Source organism: Sus scrofa, chromosome 13, assembly GCF_054392235.1.
Source record: "Sus scrofa isolate SSC_HxYL_T2T_F1_AM1 chromosome 13, Sscrofa_HxYL_maternal_Yorkshire_Landrace_v2.0, whole genome shotgun sequence".
NCBI lineage: Eukaryota > Metazoa > Chordata > Mammalia > Artiodactyla > Suidae > Sus > Sus scrofa.
The window spans coordinates 47,816,820-47,838,319 of record NC_139395.1 but is presented as its reverse complement, the minus strand read 5'-3'; the positions used below and the strand labels follow the sequence as shown (position 1 = coordinate 47,838,319).

General features: G+C 54.8%; 1 protein-coding gene across 15 annotated transcripts in view; it reads left to right on the top strand.

Moving 5' to 3' along the window:
- Positions 1-5,991: 5,991 nt before the first annotated feature.
- The window catches only part of CACNA2D2 (calcium voltage-gated channel auxiliary subunit alpha2delta 2), a 143,751-nt gene continuing 128,242 nt past the window's right edge, over positions 5,992-21,500 (top strand). For all 15 annotated transcript variants that reach the window (XM_084988220.1, XM_084988218.1, XM_084988219.1 and 12 more), the window contains exon 1: positions 5,992-6,494. In XM_084988220.1, the coding sequence (XP_084844346.1) occupies positions 6,280-6,494 (215 nt within the window). In that variant the 5' untranslated portion in view covers positions 5,992-6,279. The remainder of the gene's footprint in view (positions 6,495-21,500) is intronic.

The following is a 21,500-nucleotide window of genomic DNA, read 5'->3' as shown; positions in this document are numbered from 1 at the left end:
CAGCCCATGGCTCAAGGAGGTACTTCCTGGGGTCTGACCTTGATCCCTCCTGCTGTTTCATGTCCATCAGTATGTCAGCTGCCTCTGCTGTCGCGGAGGGAAGGTGAATGGTGTAAAGTGTGGACCTGCCCTTGAAGATCCCCGTCTCAGGAAACATCTTTCGCTCTGCCCTCACAGAGAGCCGAGCCAACTCATTCAGGAGACACATCCCCGGCTTGCTGGTTTCATTCACCAAGGCACCAAAGCCCTCAGTGTTTCACTTTCCTCATTTGCAAAATGAACAAGGTAGGGACAGTCGGTTTCCAGAATTACAGACCACTGGATCTCAGCACTGGGCAGGGACGGGAGCTGACCAGGAAGCCCTTTCCCCACCTCGGTGGGGGAGGCCAGCGCCTGTTCCTCTCCGCTCTCGGAGGGCCTGGAGGGGCGGCTATCAGAGGAGGCAATTTGCCGTGGCCATTCCACCGAGGCGCTGATGGGGCGTTAGGCGGTGATGGAAGGCCGCCTCCGTCAGAGCCTGACTTAGCCACCGCTGACACTCTTCACTTCCACCTGGAGGCAGAAAAACATGTCTTGTGGAGAGTTAGAGCCACTGTCACTGCTGGCCGGGGGCTCCAAGGAGACTTTTATTTATTTGGAAGTCGTTTAGACACCTAATGTTCTTCCGAGGGGAGAGTTTCTCTCTTTTATTTGTCCTCATTTTCTCTTGCCACAGTGGGATGAAGGCCTCAGGGAAGGGCGGCCAACCCAGCGTCGGGGCCTCTGTGCCACACACACCACTGTGTGTGGGACAAGGGCCAGGGGGGGCGGGCACCGAGGGGCCTCTCACTCCCTTGGGAAAGGTGTTCAGGTCAGGCTCCTCCCAAGGTGGCTTCCGAGGACTCTATGGGCCCCAGTGCCCGGGAGGGAGCACAGAGGACAGAGTCTTAACCGCAGTCTGGAGCCCGAGTCATTTTGCTCACCATCTCCCCGGGACGAGTCCTTCCCTTCTCTCAGCCTCAGCTTCCTCATCTGTAAAATGAGCAGGTGGACCAGAGCTCTCTGAGGAAAACTCAAGACCATCCTGGTTGGAATGGGAACTATGAAGACAGGGGCTCCTGGTGGGAGCAGGCTGTCTGGCTGGGCACTCGTGCCTGAGCTGGGAGGACTCGAGCTTTGTAAGGCAGCTGAGGCCTGGAAGCTGACACTATGCTTCCCTGAACTCACACAGCCAATGGTGCTTCCCCATGTATGAGGGCACCTGGGGTCCTGGAGAACTAGATCAGTAGTGAACAGGCTTCTTCTCCTTTTCTTTTCTTTTTTTTTTTTTTTTTCCGGTCTTTTTGTCTCTTTAGGGCCACACCCACAGCATATGGAGGTTCCCAGGCTAGAGGTCGAATTGGAGCTGCAGCTGCCAGCCATACCCATGGTCACAACAACACAAGATCTGAGCCGTATCTGTGGCCCACACCACAGCTCATGGCAACACCTGATCCCTAACCCACTGAGCAAAGCCAGGGATCGAACCCATGTCCTCATGGATGCTAGTCGGGTTCGCCAACCACTGAGCCTTGACGGGAACTCCACCCTCTGGCTCTCACCCTCACCTCTGAGCTGGGCCTGGCCCCACTCTGCCTGGGAAGACATGCCATTGTCTCCCTGCCTCTAATGGGGACTCCCCCAGGAGCTGAGTTCCTCTCTCTCGGTTAGTGAAGAGGTGAAGCAAGGAAGATGCTGGTCCCTGGACAGGCAGCCTCCTCACTGTTCCTGCACAAATTCAGCCCAGTCCTGCCTCAGGCACTTGCTCAGACCCACTGCCAGGGATGCTCCTTCCCCCACCTCCAGCCACTCATCCATCCAGCCCTCCCTGTCCTTCTGTGCCAGTTTCAAGGCCCTTCCTCCAGCAAGTGTTCCCTTGCCACCTAGGCCTCACAGCACTGAGTGATCACATTTTTTGTTTCACCCACATGACACAACTATGCCCGATTTAAAGTAGTCACTGTGTTTATCCTATGTATCATATTTTCCCCCTAAGTGGAGAGCTCCAAGGGAACAAGGATCGAGCCTGTTACACCTGCCATGTCCTACCTGATTAACTAGTGTCCTCTCTCCATTAAATAATCTGAGTTCAGTGACCCTCATGATGACAGAGGTCTAGCCAAGAAGTTCCACTGCAGTACAAGGAGGTCTGATTTTCCCCAGGAGTCCCATGCTGGATTCTCGGCATCTTGGATGTTGGAGGCAGGGATGGGAACACTAAAGCCCAGGATCTGGGGTCTCTGACTAGCTTCATGCTTGGTAATGGGAGATAGATCTGGGATGACAACCCAGGTCTCCAGATTTAAAACTTCATGTTCTGATCTGCACTGACCACTGGGTGGCCTTGTGCAAGTCTCCTCCCCTCTCTGGGCTTCAGTTTCCCCTTCTCTCTAACAAGAGGGTCCTATAGGCTCCAATGTCGATAGCCTGGGACTTGGTCCTAATTTTGGTGTACAGATGGTGACAGCTTATACACTGCCTAAAAATGTTCAACTCCAGCCCCCTCCATTTATTACAATAAAACTGACTGTGGGTTGGTCGTTTTGGAGAGGATCCCTAATGGCTTCTTGATACTCTTGGAGGTGAGGTCCCCATCTGTTTACACCTAGAGGCCAGGCGCATCTGCACCATGCTCAGGCAGGGGCATTTGTGGAACCATCACATTCCTGGATGTCTCCAAGGAACCAGTGGATAATCCTGCAGGTGCAAGCACTGGCAGTCAGCCCATACCTGAGTGTGTCCTGGTTGGGGGCCTTTGGGAACCAGAGAGTCCAGCCCAAAGTGGGCAGAGAACAGGTACGTCAGAGGGAGCTGAATGAGGCAGGTAATAGGACATCTGCCAAGGCTAAGGCCATTTCACCTGACCCTAGTGGAGACAGAGCTGGGTCAATGGGCCTCAGGAAGGCAGGTCCTTTCTTCCCTAATACGCAAGATCCATCTTGCAAGGCTAAGTTGGAAACCCTCCTCTTTTCCCAAAAGTCTTCCTGCCTGCCAGCCTGTAGGACCCGCACTTCTCAGGGATGCCTGAGTTTCTCTGTGGTTTCCCTTCATTAAGCTCTTGCTAAGTTCCAAATCCTACCCCTAGGGTGTTCCATGTTTTGGGTCTTCATACCATTCCTGACTAGGCGGGTATCATGTCTCCCATTATGCGGACGAATAAACAAAAGCTCAGAGAGGCAAAATGACTTTATACAACATGTGATATCTAATGCCACATTCCTTATGCCCAGGCCAGACCACTCTTCGTAGGCATACCCTAAGGCTCCTGGAGACACCACTCGAAAGGCCTACATCCACACTTCTATGTCCTCCCAATGGCCAGGCTCTGTGTGGATCCCTGAGGGGGTGACAGGGACAAGAGAGACTCAGGTCCCACCTTGGCAAGAGTCCAGGGTGTAGATGTTTTTCTGAACCTAAGGCAAAGGCCACTACATGTGTGCATGGCAGGTGGGAGGGGGCAGTAGAGTAGATACTGGGATGGGGAAGCCTGTCTAACTGAGGGGAGGCCCAGCAAGGTTTCCCGGCATAAGTGGTATTTGGTATTTATGGCTTCATAAGCAGTCTGAGTTCAAGTGGTAGAGATGAGGGAGAGTGTTCCGGGTAGAAGGAACTGCAGGGGTAAAACCCTAAGAAAGCCAGGATCTATCCAGCCCACTGGCTTATGGAGCAGCAAAAGGATGATGGGAAGGCAGCTGAAGGTGGGCCAGCTGAAGTGGGGATCTTGCTGTCCCATATCCCAGACATTCCTGATGAGCTTCTTCGTCCCTCAGGACTTGGTTGGCACACAGCCTCTTCTGGCCTGCCAGCTGACGTCCCCTCAGCCCGCATGCAGAACTGGCACCTGCCAGATCTCCTGCCACTCTCTGCTGGCCTCAGCTTTACCTGTCCCTACTGCTCTACATCTTCTAGCACAGGCACCTCTGGCTGGGTGGATAGCCCCAAGACTTTGCTGTCAAACCTGTCAATATTCCTGCCGTGGAAGTCCCCCTTTTCCCTGAGAAGCCTTGATTTTTCCTCCCATGATCTTATCCTGTGGCTGGAGCCACAAGATGTTGTGAGCCTTGGAAGTCGAAGAGTGTAAACACTTACCCCTGTTTACTCTTAATTACCTCCCCTCCTTATTTGTCTTCTTTTAACGGCCTGTCAACCCAAATCTCCTGCCTTTCCCTTGGCACCAGAGGCCTCAATTAGGTGCACATCTGTGGAGGCTGGAAGTGAAATGCCCAGTTACCAATGCCCACTTGCTGCACCCAGCCCAGTTGCAGGTGCCTGGCAGCCTGGGCACTCTTTGGGGATAGTACTGCCATCCTGGTGTCAAAGGGCAGAGAGGCTGCCCCTGACATTTCTCATTCTTCCACTTTAAGTCAGCCTTGGGAAGGAGCCCACCTAACCCAAGAGGGAACCCCAAAGAGGTGATGGCCTTTGTGCTGGTTTCCTGGACCCATGAGCACAGGCATTTTTCCAGCAAACAGATGGGTCATGGGAGAGATAGAGGTGCTAGAAAGAGCTGTCAGTGGGAGGGTCTGGGAGGGGGCTGGTTCGGTTAGCTCAAGCTTGTTGACTCCCCCTGTGAAGTACTCTCCCCACTCTGTCCAGCTGGAACGACTGCCCTGCCAGAGGTAGGGGTGGGGGCCTCTGGTGTAATCGGGTATCTGGCTCAGTGAGGGTCCTGCTTGTCTCCCACAGAGCTGGCTTGGCGTGGCTTCCCAGAGTCTACTTCCTGTTCATTAGGCCCCCAGGCTTACCAGAGGTTTGGGGCCCAGGGCACTGCCTTCCTCTTATAGAGCCTTTGGGCCTATAGCAATCCTAAGTCTGGCCCCTGAAGACCCACTCAGACCGGGGAAGGAGGACACTACAAAGCTGTCCCCCTGGGTTGTGAGGGAAGGGCAGCGATGCGACAACCCAGGCAGGACTGAGTAGCAAGTAAAGGTTGTCCTGTGCCGTATTTCCAGTCCCTGTCCTCTGCCTTCTTCAGCCCAGGTGTCACCACTCTTCCTCAATGCAAATCCTCTTTAGGCTGTCTTGTGTGTAGGTGGTGGGAGACTCACCTAGATATCTTTAAGTGGGGGCTCTTGCTCAGGTGGTTGCTTGTCCTCATTCATCTTAGGCACAGAATCTCTGGGTGGTTACTGCTAAGGGAGTCTTGCCCTGTGCCAGGCTTGCAGGGAGCATTCTCCCAGCCTGACCATACCAGGGGCAGAGCAGGGTCCCAGGGCAACTTCAGGGGAATCCCAGGGATGCTCTCCCCCAGCCATGAATGTTTAAATATACCAAGCAATTCACTCCCATTCTCACTTCATCTTGGAAACGGGGGTGGACACCCACACAAGCTTTCACAAGGGAGGAGACAGAGGCTCTGAAAGGCCCACAAGCTGCAGAGTCAGAATTGACACCAGCCCAGCCTTATTCTGGCAGCAGAAACGAGCCAGGAGCCTCCCAGACAGAAATGATTGGATTGTGCAGGGGTGAGAGAAGGGCAGGGCTCGTCCAGGTGATGATGAGCAAAGACACTTTTCTCTCAGGGGCTGGGAACTCAGGTCCTGCCCCCTCCTCCTCTTCCCGAGGACTCTTGAAGGCAGCTGGAGCCCCTGCTGTGTGGGTTCAGCACCCCTGCCCTCTACTCTGGCCTCTGCTGAAACCTGCCATTCCACCATTAAACCTGTGATTCCAGGCCTTACGCCTGTTGAAGGTCGAGCCCCAAGAATGGTCACACCTGCACCTTCCCTGAGCCTCGGGGGCCCGGGACTCTTCCCGCAGGTGTTGCAGATAAGAACAACCCGGTCCGAGCGTTGGACACGTGCGCACATTGGGAACTCCGACCGAGGCTGGGGCGCAGGACGCGCGCACCCAGGCTCGGCTCGGCCACGCAGGCCAGCAGGGCAGACTCCGGGCGGCGCGGGGACGAGGGGCGCGCAGGCACCGGCGGGCGCGTGGCCGCCGCGGCGGCGCGCGGGGGCGGGCCGGCCAGAGGGAGAGAGAGGGAGAGAGAGGGAGGGAGGGAGGCGCCGGCAGGTTGGCGGCGGCCGCTATTTGAGCGCTGGTCCGGGACCCAGCGCTCAGAGCGCTTCGAGGCAGCGCGGCAGAGAGATCGCAGCGCGCAACCCGCAGAGGCGCTGCGGCTTGGGCAGCCCCCGAGGCCCAGCGCGAAGAAGGCGGAGGTGGAGGAGAGGCCGATTGCCGCCCGCCGTCGCCCCCCCCTCCAACCCGCCGCCGCCGCCCCCCCACTCGCCCTCCCCGCGGCGCCGCATCTTGAATGGAAACATGGCGGTGCCGGCTCGGACCTGCGGCGCCTCTCGGCCCAGCCCGGCACGGACCGCGCGCTCTCTGCCCGGCCGTGGCCCCCGGCCCGGCCCCAGCGCCTGGCGCCGGGCGGTCGGGCCCCCGCGCCCTCTGTCGCTGCTACTGCCTCCGCTGCTGCTGCTGCCGCTGCTCGCCGCCCCCGGCGCCTCTGCCTACAGCTTCCCTCAGCAGCACACGTAAGTGGCCTCGGCCGGCCGCGGGACCCCGGGCGAGCTCGGTGCCCCTTCTAGCCCTCAGCCAGCGCCGGTTCCTCCCTGCGCATCGCGCCGGGGTCGGGGGCCTGGGTCTCATTGCCGGCTGCACCCGGGGGCAGAGGCCCCAAGCCTAGAGGGCGGGCAGCCGGGGTCCCGGAGCTTCTGGCTGCGTCGAGAAACTTCCCTGCGGTGCCCCTTCTCCCCCTCACCCCCCACACCGGGCAGAGCAGGATCTTCAAGCCTCGGGTTGGAGTAGGGGGTCCGAGCTTGCCAGCTGATTCCCTTGCCGCCGTCTGGGTGAAAGGGGAAACTGGGGTTGGGTGACGGGGCTGCCGGTGACAACTGCCTGGCCGCGGAGTCGGAGCCCCGAGTCTGCCCCATGTTTCCTCCCGGGTAGAAACCTGGCGCTTTAGATCCAGACGTGGGGGGCCCCTCCTACACCTGTCTTCCCTGGCATTTTCCTTTGAAGGAGAGGGTGGATGCAGAGGATGTGAGCACCTTCCTGTTCGGCCAGTGCCACAGAAGGGGTCAGTGTCCCTGTTTTTGCCCCCGCCACTGCACCTGGGGGAAGGGTTCCCCTGGAGAGGTCAATTGGGAGGTGAAGGTGCCATGGTGGGAGCAGAAGGTGAATGACAGGGAGGACCCCCTCCTGACCCTGCTGCTGTCAACAGGGTAATAGCATCTCCTGGCCCTGCCAGCTTTTGCTGGTTCTCCATCTCTCCCTCCCGAAGAGCCTGAAAACTCAGGCATCCTGTGGGTGAGCTTGGCCAGATGTGTCTGGAGCTGGGAATGGGTGTTCAGTGCATGTGGCCTTTAGGACAGCAGCTGTTTGTGTGGGCACCATGACCCAGCTTTATGTCAGTGCCCAGACACCCCACTGGCTTTGGGGCACAGTGAACACTGTGCTGTTGTCTGTCTCTGAGGAGCCACCTGTCTCTGGACTCCTGCACCATTGGCCACGCTGGGGTTTCGGGAAATGGGTAGCTAGGCTGCTAGTGGCCAAGGGGAAGGGTCTGGCCTCGGGGAAGGGAAAAGGCTGGCTCTGCGTCATTAGACCAGTTCTGCCCAAGGAAAGGAACCCCTGGTTCTCCCAAATGAGGGAAAAACAAACTCAGGAAAGGCACTGCCTGAGTCTCTCTCTGCCTTATCATCTCTCTCCTCAAACAGCCTGGTTGTGCTCAGGCGGGTGATCAGTAGGCAAATTACAGGTGCCGCACGGACGTGTCCTCTGTCAACCGTCTGGGTTTTTCCTGTGTGTGTGTGTGTTTGTGTGGAGTGTGCACAGGGAGAAGAGAATCATATGGAAGTTTAGAGCTTGAGAGTGTGTTATCGTCTTTCATTTGCTGTGATGAAAATGGACTTAAGCCACAATGTTTAAAAAGAGCAAAAGCAGGATTTTTTGTTGTTCTTTTTCCTCAAAGCAAAGAAACAGTTATTTTTTCCCTTGCCATTTTGTAGCTCTTTGAGTGAAGGTTTAAGTGGACGTCTCTTTTCACCTCTTCCCACCTCATTCCCTCTCCTTGCAACCTGCGGTGGGTTAGGTGGCTGCAATGCACAAATTTTGCATTCGAGAGACCCTGACCAGAGTGGACACCTGTCCTTCTGTCCCCAGCCAGAAGATGGTGAGGCGGGTATGATGGCAGCGGCACATTTCCAGCTGGACGCTCTTCTCTTGTCGATATACTTGGAGCTAATTTGAGGGTTTGGGACATGTCTTGCAAACCGTAATTAGAGAATGAGAGTGGGGGTGGGGTGGGGGCTGTGCAGCTCTGAGGGTCCAGAGGGAGGTGACTAATGTTGCGACGACACACAGGGCTGGCGGTGACAGCCAGCGCCCTTCAGCCGCCCTGGTCCCGCAGATGCAGACGCTCATTGATCCTTGGAGGGAGGAAGGGGAGGGAATTGAGTGAGGGTCCCTCCCCTCCTTCCACTGCAGGACCAGGCTTAGTTGGAGTTGAGACTTTTGTTGTGCTAACGCTAACGTGAAAGGCTGAGGCTGCAGCCCTGGGGCTGCTGGGGCGGGGGGAGGGGGGGGGCAATGGCCTCCCTGAACTCTCCTGGGTTAGCATGGCCAGGCTAGGATGGGATATGATACAGGTACAGGTGGCTTTCTGAGGTGGGACCCTCTGCCTCCTGGCATTAGGGTGATGACCCCTCACTGGAGAGGGCTCTTGACAGGAAATTCATTTCTTCGTTAGTGTCTGGCGGTGCGACAAGGCACAGCTTTGCAAGCTGCTAGGTTTTAAGCAAGTGTGGGTTTGGGGTCTGGTGGCCATTATTTCTGTAATAGCTCTGGCAGCGTGACTGTCTACCCACCAGGCAAAGCAAACCCAGGCTGCTGCTGGATGGAGGAGGGCAGAGGCGTTACAGCTGGAGGGAGGACAGGAATTTGGTTTGGGGGCACTCTCATCCCACCTGGACCTGGATCAGGGTTTCAAACAAGAAGGAGGCCAGATGTGCACAAGCACATATGTGTGCATACATGCACTTGTGTGTCTGGAGTGAGGTAGGGGGAGATGGAGTCAGAATACACATTCTCCGTTTCACCTGCTTCCTCCAGTTTCCTGTTTGCTGCTGACTGAGGGGCAGCCCTCACTGCTTTGCCTCTGCTGTGTCTTTCCTTTCCCAGTCCTGTCAGTCACCTTCCCTCTCCCCTGCCCTCTATCTCTCATCTTTTCTCCCACCTGTTCCCCCCACTTCCTTGCCTATCCCTCTCATCTCTCTGTGTCCACCCCGCCCTGCCCGCCTCTTTTGTCATCTCTTTTGGACCTCTGTCCCTTGTTCTCTGGCATCCCTGGGTTTCTCTGTCCCCTGCTCCATGGAGTCCTCGTTGAGCTGCCCAGCTGGCTGCACTCTTTTAGCCCCACTCTGCCCCGGTGATGGTGCTGGCCAGCACCTCCCTTCCTCTGGATGTGGGTTGGTGAATGGGGAACCAAGGGGTCTGGGTCCCCCAGCAAATTAATGACAGCCTGAGTACGTGCTCCTTTTCCCAAGGGCCCACGATGGGGCATGCATCAGTCTAGCTATGGCTAATGGTGGGTGACGTGTGTCTGTCTGGGCCTCCAAGCCCACGTCTTCACCTCCCTGTAGCTCTCCCTATTAGGGAGGCAACATTGCACATCTGGGTCCCGCATTTCCCCAACTACCTACCAACACCTTTTGCAGGAAGAAGGAGGGGGAGAGGCTTCACAGCCTGCTGCCGCTACCACTGGCTCACATCCTTCCTAGTGTTGAGGACTGGGGAAGACCCTTGGCTGCTGTCCCCCCCAGGGCCCACCTGGTATTGGGACACCTCTGTCAGACTGGCCCCTGAAAAGGGAGAAACCCGCTTTAAGATGAGCCCCCTCATAGTGTGCAAGTGAGTCGCCCTCCAGACTCTCAGTCACGCTGGTGTCTCCAAGGAGAGACTGACTCACGTGTGGAGTGAGCACTTCCTCCCTCAGTACCTCCTTTTCCCCTCTGCCCGTGTGCAGGTGGACCCTGCCAGCTCCCGAGAGGAGGCAGTTTGGGGCCGTGGTGGGTGTCAGATGTAGACCCTGCTGGTCCAAACTTTGTTCTCCAGAGCTGACCCTCTCCTTTGGGATGACCTTAGCTCTGTTTCCCCAACTAAGATAACAGAATCTGCTTAAGAGTTTGGTGGTGAGAATGGAAACGGGTGTCACCTCTGGCAGGCAGGGAGGGTTTCCTAGGTGGGAGCCATGGCAGCTATTGATAACATTAACATCAGCCCCTGATCCTACAGCCTGAAGGGCACCCACCCACCGATCTTTTCATATCGCTCCCATGGGCTGAGTGCCTCCTGTCTCTCTGCTTTGCTTATGTTCTCTCTTCATCACTGCCTGCTTTTCTCAGGGGTTTAGATCCTTCCTTCGGGATCTCATACCCACACCTTCTGGAGGCCGCTAGCTCATATTGTACCTACCTGCATGGAATATCAGCTCTGTGAGAACAAGCACTGGGCCGCCTTGCTCTCTCATTCCCAGAAGTCCAACTTGACTATAGTGGAGGATGTCACCAGAATTAATGGTGACCTCCCCTCACTGACCTCAGGCCAGGGCCCTTATCCACATTATGCCCTTGACCTCAGACCCCATGGTCATGCCCACTCCACAGACAAAGAGACTGAGATTCAGAAAGATGAAAGGCCTGCCCAAAGCCCCACAGCTACTAGGACAGGGCAGGAAGAAGACTAATCTGTCAGACACTTAGCTGACCTGCCAGAGGATGGGCATATCTAGGCAGTGGACCCAGGAAGTTGGGGGTAGGGACTCAAAACCTGGGTCTTGGGAAGAAATGAAGAGGCCTAAGACATGTGAGGCAAGCCTAGGCTCCTAACTGTAACTTTTCTTGCTCTGTCCTTTTCTGTCCTGCTCTGCCCTCAGAAGACCCTGAGGGGGCCTTTTTTGTTGCCCTGCCAGCCTAATGCTTATGGCTCCTGTGCCTGCTTCCATCTCTTCCTACATAGTACACAGGTGATCACAGAGTCCTTCCCAGCCCAGGATTTTCCCTTCTCCGAGGCTTTGGGTCATGGGCTATATGTGCCTGGCGTGGAGGGGTGGGCAAGAGAGACTTCATCTTGAGATTCTGAGAAGCCATCTCCCCCTCCAGATTCCAGTATGATTCGGAGAGAAAGGACAGGGGCGTCGTTCATGGAAACCTGAGGCTGGGTCCTCTAGTGCTATAACAGTTTTTTCATGCTCGAGGGGACTTCAAAGGACTTGAACCTTATAGATGCCTGGGTTTTCATCCAGTGTAGACAAGTAGGGCCTGAGGGGCTGGAGTACCAGGGCTCTCTTTGCTGGGAAACTATTCAAGGGGCAGCTAGAGGTTTGGGAGTCAAAGCAGGCAAGTATGTAGCATGTGCCCTGCCTGGAGGGTAGTGCTCTCTGTGGGCAGGGGGTGGTGATAGTATCTCTCTTTCTCCTTTCCCTTCCAGCATCCCCCTGGTTCTGTCTTTGTGGGCTTCCATATTTGAGGTCTGCCTTGGGAACTGATGACCTTGTCCTTAAGTGAGGGCTCAGGGCCTCAGGCTTAGGGAGGGAGACCAGAGACTACAGGGCTCTAAAGTTTTGGGTGGGGGGCTTTCCCACTGCTGGCTGCTTCCCTTCAGCCAACTGGGAGCTTCTTTTCGTGTCAGGTTGGTTTTTTCTTTTTCTTTTTTCCTGGTGCCTACTGCCTAAATAAGAATCAATATTCTTATTCCCAGAGGGAGGTGTGTGTGTGGTTTTTGTTTTTTTTTCCCTTCCCCTTCCTCTCCTGTCCTGTGTAACCTGGAGAGCCTCCTGAGCTGCCTGTGGCTAAGAGGAGGGAGTTGTTGGTACAGGTGATCATGACCATGTGGATTGAGATGTTCCTGCGGGGCTTGCAAGGGACTCAATGATGCTGTCATTTAGGGCCACACAGTCTGAGCCTGACCTTATGCAGGCTGAAGCTGGGGGCAGCACTCATCCAAGCCCTGCCCTACCACTGTGAGATTCAGGCCATTGATTTGGTGTCCCTGGCCCTGGTCACATACCACCTGTTTCCCTCCTCCTAGGGCTAGTCCACCCTGCTGGGCCACTGGCTACTGCCAGGGCTGGTGACTGAGCTTGTGAGGGATTGGGCCTTACACAGCAGGAAACCCTGGCTAGCTGGGATTACATTGTGAGAAATCTTCATGGGGAGACCTGGGGGGGTCCCCATTTTGGATTGGTCTGGTCCTGGGTGGGCCTCTGTCAAAGGCAGACCCAACCCAATCCTCTCAGCTGGCTGGCTTGCGTGGTGGTGACCTTGGTCAGTCTCCTCCACCCACTGGGCCTCAGTTTCCTCTCTTCCATGGCCCTTCTGACTCTGACATTGCAGTGCCCTATGAAGACAGGTTCAAGGTCTTCCTATTCCTCTCCACACTCTGTTCTAGCTGAAGGGTGAAGCCTGACCCTGGCCCAGCTGAGCCCCATCTCCCCCAGTGTGAGGTGCTTGCACCTCCTATACTGGCCTCTGGCCACACCTTGGGTGTAGGAATCTGCTTCTCAGACTGACCCACTTTGAGCTCTGATCAGGCTAATTGTTTAGCAGAGAAGGAGAGGCACAGGAAGTCTTTCCTGCTGATTATTAACCATGTTTCCCTACCTTGGAAATGGCTCGTTAAGCAAAGGGGAAAGGGGTGGATGAGAGGGGGGAGAAGTCACCTCCTCTGCCCCTCTACCCTGCCCCCCTTAGACCCTTAGCCCCTTGTTCCCGCCTTGGTGCCTTCCTTGCCTTCCTTCCCTGATGAATAAATCCTTATGAATGAGTCTCCTCTTAACATACACAGAGACTCTGCCACACCTTTCACCAGCTGTGTGACCTTGAGAACCTCCTCAGCCTGTTTGAGTCTTGGGGCCTCATTTGTAAAACAGGGTTCCCTTGACTGCACTGTCTCATTGAGTTGGGGTGTGAAAGGTCATGAGGGATGGGCCTGGCTGCAGGGAGTGCATATGACAAGGACATGTGGATTCTGACTGGGTCTTTGAGTGTTCTCAGTCCAGCCGGACCTATCTCCAAGTGCCAGGCACCTGTCCCATCACCTATAGCGCACACTGCCCGGCCAGGCCCTACCAGCACCTGTGACACCATTGTGGTTTCTGGGTCCTTCCTTCTGTGCTTAGCCCTTGCCTTGGCCTATGTGCACATGGAAGCTTGTGTACGAAAGTGTCTGTATGTCTCTGCTCTTATATGTGTTTGTTCACATGTGATGAGTATGTTCACATGTGAGTGTCCATTTGTTTATGAAGATGTGCTTGTGTGGGTGCACGTGAATGTGTGTGCCTGTGTGTGTGTGTGCTTGCATGTTGTTTGCATATATATGTGCAGGTTTTGTATCTGTACATGCGTGTGTATATGCACAGGTGTTGGTGTGTGCCTATGAATGCAAATGTGGGTGTGTGCATGCATATGTATGTGTGGGCACGTGTACGGTTTATCTCTGCACCCAGGAAGCTTTCCTACTGACCACCTTCTGCACCCATCTTTGAGGTTAATGCCAGGGCTTGGCTGGGCAAATGCTGGCAGTGGGAAATAAAGCTGCCTGCTTGTTAGGACCAGTGTTTTGCAAACTTTTATGTCAAGAACAGCCTGAGTTAAGGCTGAGCTGGGAAGTTTGATCATCTACCAACTGGCTCAGTGACAGTCTGCAAAAGAAATACACAGAGGCTGTGTCCTTGTAATTCAAATTTTTGCAAATGGAATGGTATTTAGATGCACTGGAGGACTTGGGACTCTGAGAAAATTGGTGAGTCCTTTGTGAAGCGAAGCATCTTTGCTCACAGCCCTTCCTATGTGGAATCTGGAGGGTAGGCATGGAGGTCGGGGCTTAGGCAAAATGGAAATCCTTGCTGTGTGACCTTGGCCTGGTGTTTTTCCCACTTGGAGTGGGTGCTTCTCGTTTGCACATTGCAAGGAGGGAGACTGGCATCCCTTGAAGCATCTGTTGTAGGTTTGGGGTTCTTACTCCTAGTCTGACATTGGTACAGTCAGCTGCAGCCATGATTTGGGTATAAAAGCTTTGGCTTGATGATGCCTGTATGTTCCTCTATTCGGGACACCTCCAGCAGAGCTCATCTTTCAAGAATGAATTTTTGCCTACTGGGTCTTCATAAACAAGGCTGTCTGAGTGCCCTATGCTGGGTGCTGCCCCTTGGGCTTTGTGGGCCCCGAGATGATGGTTTCTGATGCCTGAGAGAACCATAAGCTTTGCTTTCCTAACATTCTCAGTGCCTGTGTGCTGTCAGTGCTGGGATGGCCCTGCATCCTAGTCGTCTTGAGAGGGGGCTTCTGCCTAGAGCAGAAGTGTCTACGCAGGGCTTGGGTACCTACAGAGCCAGTGAGGATTCTTACCAGGGGCAAGGAGGCTGGGGACGACCATCTCCTTGGGTGATAATAGGCCTTGCCTGGATCCGTGATTTGGGAAGGAATATCCCAGCCACAGAAGCTCCTGGGCCCCCAAAAACCTCCATTGAACAGACATGGAAATGAATGTCTGGATGGCAGAAAGGAGCCTTCAGGCCCCACATTTTTGCCGGCTACATACACTCTGTAGTCAGGGCCCAGTCCCCCCACCCAGGCTGCCCCGCTTCAGCTGTCCTTGCACTATGATGTACAGCTAGTTCTCTTAAATAAAAACATCCCTGGCATGAGACGCAGGAGCAAATTGAGGCCTCCTTTGACAAACCTCACAGAACAAGGTACCTGTGGTGTGGGACCTCAGCTCCTGGTGTGTCTCTGGGGCAGACCTTGGTGCCCTTGTGCCATTTTAGAGTCAGAGAGGCTTCAGGGAACCCTTGGAAAGGATAGTTTTGTTACTGGGTGGGCATGAACGGGCCGGAATGTACCTGAGATGGCTAGGGGCCCCTGCTCTCTTCTAGTTTCCAGCCTGATGCGGCATTTTAGGCTTGATAATTTCCCTGCTCAGCCCATATTCTCCTCCCTCTGGCGCCGCCTGAAATGCTGCATTTGAAGCCTTAAAGGTCAGGTCTGGTGCTGCCACTGGTTCCAACAAACAGCAAAACAATCCACCTCAGCCCTGCCCCCAACTTCATTTATTAGAAAAAAGAAATGATGGAGTTTCTGTCGTGGCTCAGCAGAAATGAATCTAACATCATCAGGATGTAGGTTCGGTCCCTGGCCTCGCTCAGTAGGTTAAGGATCCAGCATTGCTGTGAGCTGTGGTTTTGGTTGCAGACGTGGCTGGGAACTGGCATGGCTGTGGCTGTGGTGTAGGCCGGCAGCTACAGCTCCAATTCGATCCCTATCCTGGGAACCTCCATATGCCACAGGTGCAGCCCTAAGAAGACACACACACACAGAAATGATATGGCAGAACAGACCTCTATGTGGAGGGCTCTCACAGATGGATGTTTCTCCTTTCTCCCTGTGAGCTGAGGTCAGGGTGGGTGTGGCGAGAGCCCAGGAGTCCTCCCTTCCTTGCCTGGACCTGCCAGGCTTGCGGCAGTGCCTGTCATTGAGGGTTAGCTCTGACCTTGCACCCAAGAAGCCTGCCATGGGCAGAGCCCCACTTTTCACCTAGCATTCAAGGCCCAGGCTAGCTCTGGTTTCTGGCCACTAGCTCTGTGACTATCCAGACTTCAGCCAGGCTGAGCCACTTGTAGATCCTAGTAGGAGCTCTGGCCTCTCCCCCTTCTGACCATGTTCCTCTACCAGGCTGGCCTGCTCAGCCTGAGTACTGGGTCAAGGAGCCTTCCAGACCAATATCTTCTTCTGTTTCCCTAACCCTTGCGGGCCTCTCCTGCAACCCTGTGCCTCCCCACCAGTTCTGTGCCCAGTTTGCAGAGGCTTTCCAGGAGTAGACATTGAGCTGACTATTAACTTCTCAAAAGCCAAGTCCAAGGAATGGCTGCAAGGAAAAGAGGCTGCTTCTGTGCATACCTTGGCAACCGCTGCATGTTAATTTTTTTCATCATGGTTAGGCCCTCTGACAGGGAGCCCAGAGGTGGGTGCATATAGGCTGTCATTGAGGACCAAGTCCTCACCTGCCTTCTGCCTGGCTGGCCTTACTGAGTTTGTGTGGCTGTCTGGCCTTGGCTGAGTTCTCTCATGGCAACAAGACAGCTGCCACAGCTCCAGACATTCCATGTACCAGACATTAAGAATAAGAGAGCTATTTTCTCTGGGTTCTTAAAGGGAGGCTAGGATCCCTCACCCAGAAGCCCCAAGCCACTTTCCCCTCGCAGCTCATTGGCTAGCACTGGGTCACATGTACACTCTAAACCAGTCACTGGCAATCGGGAATATGTAGTGTGATTGGCTCAGGCTAATCAAGATTTACCCTTGAGCTAAGGATGGAGTCACCTTGGGGTTGGAGGCGGGAGAGATTCTTGCAGCCTTAGATTTTGTTAGCAAGAAGATGGCGAATGATGAAGAATGGGGAGGCAGGATCTGCTTCAGCATCAAAGACAAAAGGCCCGAAAGAAGAAGAAGGTAGGAGGAGAAGAAAAGGAAGAGTGTCCATGTTCCAGGAAACATTTGTAAGAAAAAGTAGTTTTCCTTTAGTCTTTTTAGGGCCTCCCCCTCGGCATATGGAAGTTCCTAGGCTAGGGGTCAAATTGGAGCTATAGCTGCCAGCCTATTCCACAGCCACAGCAACGTGGAATCCAAGCCATGTCTGTGACCTACACCACAGCTCACGGCAACGCTGGATCCTTAATCCACTGAGCAAGGGTAGGGATGGAACCTGCGTCCTCATGGGTACTAGTTGTATTCATTACTGCTGAACCACCATGGGAACTCTGTAACAGAAGTAATTTTAACCATATCATCAATCACTATGAGCTGGGCTCTGGGTGCTGTATTTCACATATGCTATCCAATAAAATTAGTCCATTTTTATTCCCATTTAACAGACAAGAAAGATTGAGGCTCAGCAGAGCTAAGGTGTGCTGAAATTGCACAGAAGATGAGTGGTAGAGGCAGGATTCATGTGCTGGCACTTGGGTCTAAGCATTCAGCCACTGCCACACACAGCCCTTCTGTAGCTTACCTCCTCCAGGCAGCCTCCTGACCACGGGATCCTCAGGGTTCCCTACATGCCTACATTTATCCACCATACCTGTCCCTCTGCCCCTCTTGTCTCAATTTCTTCCTACCCCACCCTCGCCCTGGCCCCTGTCCAACTACTCTGGAAGTCTTGGCAGACCACCTGCCCTCTTCCTCCCAGACTCAGGGTCTTCATCATTCCCCAGACCCTCCAGAGCAATGGATCCTTCTGTATCTGATGATGATGCTCCCTTGTCACCCCATCTGCATAGCTGGCAGCTCTGTCCTGCCCCATCAGCTGGTGCTATGAAGACCCTGAGCTGAGGGGGCTGCTTCTGATGGGCATGAACTAGGTACAGGAGGGGATCTGTGCCCTCAAAATCAAGTAGAAGTAGCCATCCCTTTCCACGGGGGTTTAACAAGCACCTAGTATGCACTGAGCATAAAATAAGCAGAGGAAAGGTTGGATGGCCTGCAAAGGGCTCTGCTAGCCCCAAGCAGGACCCACCTATGGTCTGGCTGACTTCTGCCTGTCCCTTAATACTTAGTCCCTTGGTGACTGGAAGTCACTGTTCCTTGAAGCCTCCCCTGACTTCCCCGTGTGGATCAGAGGCTTCTTAGAACCCCTTCCCCCACCAAGGTCTCCTCTATTCTTGTCCTGCTGTAGACCTGCTGCCTCCCCTTCCAGGCTGTGTGCCTCAGAAGGGCGGGGATCACAGCCACCTGTCCTTGGCTGAAGCTGCAGTCTAGCGCACACCAAGTGCTCAAAAAATGCTTGCTGAACAGATAGTCAGCATAGGTGTCTGCAGCCAAGCTGGTTATGTCTCTGGAAACTGGAGCAGCTTTTACATGTTCTGGGATAGAGCCCCTAATGGCCTTGGCTTTGCTGGTACAATAGGGCAGAGGCCATGCCACACACCTTCCTGTAGCTCTCTTACAAGTGTTGCCCCAGGCCAGGGGCTGCCCCCAAGGGCTGCCCTGGCAAGAGAGGTGAAGGTGGGGGACCAGGGCCCCATGGGGCTCCATTATTTAATTGGGTGGGACAGGGCTTGGGCATCAGCATTTTCCCAGAGCCGCCCCAGTGAGCCAAGGTAGAAAGACCATAGGGGATAGGAAGGGAAACACAGGACCCCTCCCCTACTCTGCCAGCAAGGAGAACCGAGGCCTCCAGAAAAAGGGGTGGGGGCCAGCATACTGCTTCTAGGGAGTCTCTAGCTGGGGTATCTGTTGGGGGGCAGCTATTCCTAGATGCCTGTGACCAGTGGCCAGAGTCTGCAGCCTGTTCCAGGGAGATCACCAGGCCTCCCCAGCTGGCTGCCCTACTCCTTCCCGTCTGCCCCTCTGTGTTGACATGTGCTCATGGTCATCTACCCTGCTGACTGCTCCACGCCCACCCATGTTTCAGGACCTGCCTCCCGACAGCCCCACCAGAGCCCTCTCCCCACACCCCAGCTGTGTGCTGGGGCTGCTCTCAGTCTATGGTGGAGATCGTCAGTGAGGAAGAAATAGAACTGAGGCTGAATAATAATAACCATGCATGGCTGGTGCTAGGCAGCATCTAAGGGGTGATGAGACATAGTCCCTGGTGGGCTGGTGGAGGTGGGTGTGGGGCTTCCACTCAGATCAGATTCTGACAGGCCTTCTCAGGGTTCCCAGCCATTCCAAGGCCCTCGGCTTGGAATTCCCCCAGTCAGAGCCATGGGGTCCCCAGGGAAAGCACCAGGACCCCCTTCCTCGGAGGGTAAGCCATTGCTAGGGGGACAAGGACAAAGGGTAGGGGTGGGGTTAGGGACAGGCTTGCCCACATGGATCCGGCTCTAGGTCCCGAAGCTTCAGGCAAGCCCCATCCCTCTCCTGCTGACACGCTCCTGAGGCCACTGCACCCCTGCACTGTGCCTCCTGGCACCGGGATGCCTTGGGCTGCCCTCAGATCATGACTGGGGCCCCACTTACCTGGTGCCCTCTGGCCCCACATTCCCTGGCACAGAGTGGCTGGGGAGGAGTTGGTGGGGAACAATCCCAGAGGCCATTAAACCAGGTGATTTACGTGGTTCCCTAGCTAGCACTGAGGGAAATGTATTTCACAGGCGATTTCCAGACTGGTGGCATATGGAGGATGCCATTACTCTAAAATGGAGAAGGGTGGGGATATCACCATCTAGGGGGACCTGGAGCCACGGGCTTTGTCGGACTCAACTCTGTCTTCCTGCTGCCTACTAGAAAGCCTGGTCCAGGGGATGGGGCTTGAGAAGGAGAGGAAGTAGGGGTCATAAAAAGAGCCCCATGCGTGACCATGAGTCATTTTGTGCCTCAGTCTTATTATCTTTAAAATGGGATCATATTCCCTATATTTTGTGGTTGTGAGCACAGGGCAGATCGAATGCCAGGGTAGGGGTGGCCCACAGGTCAGTGCAAGGGGGCCACATGGCTGTGGGGCAGCCCATAGTTTGGCCACACAGACTGTGCTCAGAGAAATCCTGATGCTGCCTGAGGCTCTCACTCAGTTCATCCGCTTCCAGTCAGTGCCTCCCCCTTGAGCACATTCGTTCCTTCCATAGACACTCACCACAGCCTGCCATTCATTCATTCTCTGCACACTCAGGAGACACTGTGGTGTTTGACCAGCTCTGATTTGACCCCTAGCCCAAAAGTTCCTAATATGCCACAGGTATGGCCCTAAAAAAGCAAAATTTAAAATTTAAAAATAGGTGTCTGGAGAAGAGTGTTCCAAGCAGAGGAGCAGCCCAGTGCAAATTCCCTCAGGTGCAATGTGGTTAGAGCTGGAGGAGAAGGGGAGAGTGGGAAGAGAGGAGGTCAGAGGGCAGAGGGGGCCAGGCCAGGCAGGGTCATTAAATTAGCATGACTTTGGAGTTCCCATTGTGGCTCATTGGAAACAAACCCAGTTAGTATCCATGAGGATGCCAGTTCGATCCCTAGCCTCACTCAGCAGGTTAAGGATCTGGCATTGCTGTGAGCTGCGGCCACAAATGCGACTCTGATCCAGCATTGCTGTGGCTGTGGCATAAGCCTACAGCTGCAGCTCTGATTCAACCGCTAGCCCAAGAACGTCCGTATGCTACAGGTTTGGCCCTTAAAAAAAAAAAAAGGAAATGGGCATGACTTTGAGGTGGGTCCCCTGGGAGAGGCGTGAACAGGAGTGCTGTGGGGTGGTGGTCCTGGTGGTGGTGAGACCTGCTGATGGTCTGCATATAAGAAAGAGAAAGAGTCCCAGGCAACCCCTGGGGGGTTGGCTTGAGCAGCTGGAAGGACAGAGTTGTTGCCAGGTGAGCTAGAGGAGGCTGGGAGGAAGTTGGTCCAGGGAAGTTGGTCCAGGGGACCATTGGGTATTGTACACATTGAATTTGTGATGCAGACTAGGGCCTGCAGGTAAAGATGTGTCAGAACTGGGAGTTCCCATTGTGGCTAAGTGGTAACCAACCCAACCAGTATCCATGAGGATGAAGGTTCGATTCCTGGCTTCCCTCAGTGGTTTAAGGATCCCGCGTTGCCGTCGCCATGAGCTGTGGTGTAAGTCGCAGATACGGCTCAGATCCCGAGTTGCTGTGGCTTTGGTGTAGATCAGCAGCTGCAGCTCCGATTCACCCCCTAGCCCGGGTACCTCTATATGCGGCAGGTGCAGCCCTAAAAAGGAAAAAAAAAAGTGTCAGAACTGGATGTGTGCCTCTGGAGAGGTCCCAGAGATACTGTGCCTGCCCAGGCTGGGTGCTGAGAACTGAGCAGTCTTGCTCTTTGAACCCTTAGTTTACTATCCACTCTGCCCATGCCCACTCTCCTCATCTCCCCACTGTTGAGAACTCATTGTCCTTCACCATCCATCACTTGCAGGCAACTTACCATGTCCTTGAGGACAGAGCACTGCAGGCTTCAGTGTGGGAGCAGCCTGCTGTGGTGTCCACGGTCGGCCTGTGGGTGTTCACAGGGTATCGCCGTGTGCAGAGTTCACTGCTGAGCCTCCTTGCGTGTGCTCTCCCCTCTGTCTGAACTGCCATACTGCTCTGCAGTGCCACTTTCACCTGGTCAGCCCCCTAGGCTGAGTCAGCCCCCTTCCTATGCATGGGGGGAGGGAGGGGAAGGAAGGGGGAAGGACATTCCCCACCCCCACAAGGCTCGCTAGACTCCTCCCTCCACTTATTGAGTCTAAATCAGATCAGATATCTGCTCTGGTTGAATTCCAAGCTCCTGAGGGCAGGCCCACCTCTGCCCTGCTCACCATTGTGCATCTCTTTCTAGTGCCCAGCCTGGAGCCTGACTCAGTAGCTATATAAATGAATGAATGAATGAGGAGTGAGGGAGCTAGTAGGGAATTTGTAGATGCTTGGAAACATCTGCGGAGTATTTTGTTTGTGATAAACCCTGCTGGGTTTGGCCAACCTGCCACTCATCAAGCCAACTCTGAGGACAGCATAGGCTCACCAGGCAGTGGCTCCTCTTGGCCTGGCCACCAACCTGGGATGTCTC